Raw genomic sequence first — 5,356 nt, forward strand, 5'->3', positions numbered from 1 at the left:
TTTTTTTTTTTTTTTTTTTTTGAGACATGATCTCACTATGTAGCTATGACTATCCTATCCTGGAAATCAGTATGTAAACCATGATGATTTTGAATTCACAAAGATCCAGTTGCCTCTCACTGCTGGGATTAAAGGCTTGTGCCACACTCAGCTTGACTGTTCTTTTAGTTAGCTTTGTTTCATGAGAAACATACTGACTGCTTTTTGTTTATAACTGTCACTTGCATGATGCATGTAACTTGTTGGACCTCGTAACAAGCAAGCAAAATAACAAGGGTAATTAATATAAGACTCAGAAAATGTGGTTAACTAAAGTTACTGAGACTTTTCATTAATTGGCTTAACTACTGGAGTTTTATCCTTTATTGAATCTGTTTTTTTCTCATTTATTTTCTATTTAAAACTACTAAGATTCTTACAGCCTGAAGTTATTTAATAGACTAAAATAGACTAATGAAGGATCTTGGGCACCGTGGTTATTGTTTTGTTGACAGGTCTCACTCTGCAGCTCTAGTGATTACCTAATAGAACTAAATATGGAGCTGGCAAGATGACTCAGCAGGTAAAGGTGCTTTGCTTGCTTTTCAGTCGTGATGACCTGAATTCTCTGTAGGGTTAGCTTCTGATTTGCACAAGCGCTGTGGGATCTCCAACTCCCACCCATCATGCACATGCACAAAATTCAAAAGCTAGAAAACAAAAATCTAAACATGACTGAGATCCTCGAGTGTCTGATTATTAAGTATGCTTGCTTCCCCTGCCCCTCCTCCTCTGGCGGTGCCAGGACCTTTTATAAGCTGGGCAAGTGCTCTGCCACTGGGCAAGCACTACCATTAAAGCTCTAGGCTTTAGGTGTATCTTAGAGAATTATAGAATTAGGTTATAGATTTTAGTGCTATACCAAACTTTTTTCCCTCTAATCTTTATATGTTATAGTATCAAATATCATTATATACTCTGTCACTAAGATTATTTTATATATTTCGTTCCTAATGCCCTTGTTTACAGATTTTGTTTTGTTTTCCCCTGCTTCTTGTTAGATAGATACTCCTGTGTAGGCCTCTTTGGCATCCAACCACGACCTTTCTGCATTAGCTTTTCAGGTGCTGAGATTACAGACGAGCACCACCATGCCTGCTTATCTCTGATTGTAGCCTTCCTTTCAGAGTCCTGCAGGAGTAAATGTTTAATGTCTAGCTACTCGTGGCGCTGTGTGCCTATTATCCCAGCACTCATGAAGCTGGAAGATGGTGAATTTCATGCTGGTCTTGGCAACATAGTGAGACTGTCCCAAGAAATCCAAATCAAAACAAACAAAATAATGATAAAAAAGTCAACTTTAGTTTTTTACTCTTCACCCAAGGAAATACATGTAAACATGAATTTCTTATGATAATCCCACACCTGAAACATTCTTGAAGTTTTAGAGTGAACACTGAAGGCTAGATAAGATGTGTCACTGGTCAGGTGAGGAATGTATGTTTTTACTACTAATATCACTCCTAAATTAATATTCAGAATGCTTTGTTGCAAATTGTAACTTAGCTAAATTAGACAGTAATGGACTAACTTTTAAGACCTGGGCATATGGGACAAAATGGGACAGATGTTGAGGATGTTAATTAAAGACTGGCAGTCACATTCTGTACTGACTCCTCTTTGAATCCACAGGGCTATTATCATATCTGGAGGACCTAATTCTGTCTATGCAGAGGATGCTCCCTGGTTTGATCCAGCGATATTTACCATTGGCAAGCCCGTTCTTGGAATTTGCTATGGCATGCAGGTACAGTTGCAACTGAGTTTAAAGGTTGACTAAATGTTTTATTCTTGTGATTTAAACACTCTTCGTCTCTTTAAGATAATCAGGGCATATTACTTACTTCTGTCTGTTGATTGCTATACTACAGTGAAGTTGATCTTATAAGGAAACCTGTTTTTAAGTAGCTAGATTAGTTAAGAAACCACCATCCATATGTCTGTCCGTCTGTTTGTCTGTTTGAGACAGGGTCTCACAATGTAGTCCTGGCTGGCCTAGAACATGTTATGTAAACCAGGTTAATCTGAGCTCATAGAGATATCTCTGCCTCTGTCTCCCCAAGTGCTAGGGTTGAAGGTGTGTACTACTATGCCCTACCATTGTCCATATTTTTTATTAAGCTATGTATTTTTCTCTGCTCTCCTCCCTTCCTCCCCCTTCCCCTTCTACCATCTCCCATGATCCCCACGCTCCCAATTTACTCAGGAGATCTTGTCCTTTTCTACTTCCCATGTAGATTAGATCCATGTATGTCTCTCTCGGAGTTCTCACTGTTGTCTAGGTTCTCTGGGGTTGTGAATTGTAGGCTGATTTTTCTTTGCTTTATGTCTAAAAGCCAGCCACTTATGAGTAAGTACAGATTATATTTCTCTTTCTGGGTCTGGGTCTCACTCAATATAATGCTTTCTAGATCCATCCAATTGCCTGCAAATTTTGAGATGCCATTATTTTTCTCCACTATGTAGTACTCCATTGTGTAATATACTACATTTTCCTTATCCATTCTTTGGTCAAGGGGCATTTAGGTTGTTTTCAGGTTCTGGCTATGACAAATAAAGCTGCTATAAACATTGTTGAGCACATGTTCTTGTGTTATGATTGAGCATCCTTTGGGTATATACCCAAAAGTGGTGTTGCTGGGTCTTGGAAGGTTGTTTCCTAATTATCTGATAAATCACCATGTTGATTTTCTCTTGTTTCTCCTAGTCACTTTCATTTGATCTTGTGTTCTCCCTTGTGGCCATTTCAGCCATTTGCCAGACAAGTACACTATCACTGATTATGATAACAGGTAGTGTTAAGCTAAGATCTCATTTCTCAAAAAAGCAGTTTTACTTATCAAAATCTAAGGGAAAAGAAACATAAAGCCAATAAAATTTTAAAAGTTACCCTTTATGGTTGTAAGCGAAATGATAATCACATTATGGCATTTAAACATTGTCTTACTTGATTGGATCACCTGGAAACAGAGCTATAAAGCATCCTTGAATAATGTATTACAGCTAGTTGCATTTTTAGTACATCTGTGGAGCTCCCTTTCTCATTCCCCTCCTTTTTCCTGCCTTTCTCCCTCCCCTCTTTTTCCCCCCACTCTATCCCCTTTTCCTCTCTCTTATCTTGCCTAGGTCCAGAACTTTTTGCTTTGTAGTCCAAACCATCCACAGATGGGTAAACCTCCTGCTGAAGCCTCTGTACTGTAATATTTTCACTAAAGCCTCTGTACTGTAATATTTTCACTTAAAAAAAAATCCTCTCACCCTCTTTTCCCATATTATGGTTCTCTAGAGGGACAGAACTGATAGAATGAGTATATATATTCTGTCTGTCGGTCTGTCTGTCTGTCTGTCTGTCTGTTGTCTAGAAAGAGAGAAAAGGGATTCATTAGAGTGGCTGATAGGCTATGGTCCAGCTAGTCCAACAATGACTGTCTCTGAATGGAAAGTTTGAGAATGTAGTAGTTGTTCAGTCCATGAGGCTGGATGCTGTAGCTGGACATCAGTATATACCAGAATTCCAAAGGAGTAGCTCTGATGCCAGTGAAAGTCAAAAGTTTCTTTCTCCCTTGTCCTTTATATGGGCTGCCAGGAGAAGGTGGGGCCCAGATTTTCTGTGTGTGCACATGTGTGCAGGGTTCTTCAACCTCAGTTGGCCTGGATTTAAGGTGGGTCTTCCTATGTCAAATATTCACTTAACTCAAAAATCCTCGTGGGCATGCCCAGCAACTTGGTTTTCAGTTCATTCTAGTTGTAGTCAAGTTGACAGACAAGAATAATCGCCATACCTCCATTTGCTTTTAAAAGCAAAAATTTTTTTTTAAACCAAGAAGTTCATACTTTTTTTTTTTTGTTTTTTGTTTTTTTTTTTCCCCCTAAAAATAGCCAAGAGGCTGGAGAGATGGCTCAGTGGTTAAAAGCAGAGCACCTGGGTTTGGTTTCCAGCACCCACAGGATGGTTTACAACCATCACTAACTGCAGTTCCAGGGGGTTCACTCCCTCTTCTGACCTCCCAGGACACAGGGATGCACATGCAGGCAAAACACTAATACATTAAAAAAAAAAAGAGGTCTTAAAAAAAGTCAAGTTAATATATATGACCATCCGTTAACATGTTCAGTTTATGGATAAATTGTCAGAGTTTTTTTGTTTTTGTTTGTTTATTTGTTTGTTTTTTTGAGACAGGGTTTATCTGTGTAACAGTCCTTGCTGTTCTAGAACTCACTTTGTAGACCAGGCTGGCCTTGAACTCACAGATAACCCGCGCCTGCCTCTGTCTCCTGAGTGCTGATATTAAAGGCTGTCCCGCTTCCTGGCTATAAATTATTTTCCCTTTTGTCTGACTTTTGCTTTAACTGTAATAAAGGAAAACAAGATATTTTTACAGCAAAGGCACAAAATAGTTATTAATAGGTCATTCTGGCCTCAAACTCTTTACTTAGTGGTCAAGAGACTTGACCAACTTAGTGGTCAAGAGACTTGACCACTTGAAACTCTTGATTTTTTCGAATTTATTTTTTTCCAGCTATTGAAAGGGTGAAAATTATTCTTTAATTACAGGTGAAGTTAAAACAGATTGAGTATACATATTATAGCTGGCTAGTTTTGTGGTTTACAGATTATGTTTGTGTCCTTTATATTATTATCATTATTATTATTGCTACTTCTACTACCTGCACACACACACACACACACACACACACACACACACACACACACTGCCCTTGTCTGGTTTTGCCTCTCATATGTAATTCTCTAATTCAACTGTTCTAACTTGTTTTATCAAAATGGGTCACTTATTTTTCCTTCATGTTTGTTAGGCATCTTTATAGAACTCCTGTGTTAGTGCTATAATTTTTACCTGCTGTGACCTTTTAAATCTCAAAGTACCTTTGCAGGTGGTTTTACATTAATTATGACTTGGGCTGGAGAGATGGCTCAGCGGTTAAGAGCATTGCCTGCTCTTCCAAAGGTCCTGAGTTCAATTCCTAGCAACCACGTGGTAGCTTACAACCATCTGTAATGAGGTCTGGTGCCCTCTTCTGGCCTGCAGGCATACACGCAGACATTAATTGTGACTTGAGGGAGATCTCTGTTTCTTTTCTTCCTAAGACAGGGTCTCACTGTGTAGCTCTGGCTGTCCTGGAACTGAACTATGTAGACCAGGCACGGGTTGAGCCCACAAGCTGAAAATCCTCTTTTTAATGTGAATTAAAGTAGACCAGATGGAACGTCTGTCAGTGTTTAACAGAGATTAACCTCAGGTCAAATTCCTGGTCAAATTTTGTTATGAATTCATGTCTCTTAATAATTTTACATAGT

The 5,356-nt window shown here is 38.8% G+C and overlaps 1 protein-coding gene across 1 annotated transcript in view; it reads left to right on the forward strand.

Annotated features, from left to right (window-relative positions):
- Positions 1 to 5,356, forward strand: part of Gmps (guanine monophosphate synthase) — a 43,026-nt gene that overhangs the window by 15,392 nt on the left and 22,278 nt on the right. The window contains exon 3 of the mRNA XM_005344060.2: positions 1,672 to 1,786. Within this exon, the coding sequence (XP_005344117.1) occupies positions 1,672 to 1,786 (115 nt within the window). The remainder of the gene's footprint in view (positions 1 to 1,671; positions 1,787 to 5,356) is intronic.

Source organism: Microtus ochrogaster, chromosome 1, assembly GCF_000317375.1.
Source record: "Microtus ochrogaster isolate Prairie Vole_2 chromosome 1, MicOch1.0, whole genome shotgun sequence".
NCBI classification, from domain to species: Eukaryota; Metazoa; Chordata; class Mammalia; order Rodentia; family Cricetidae; genus Microtus; species Microtus ochrogaster.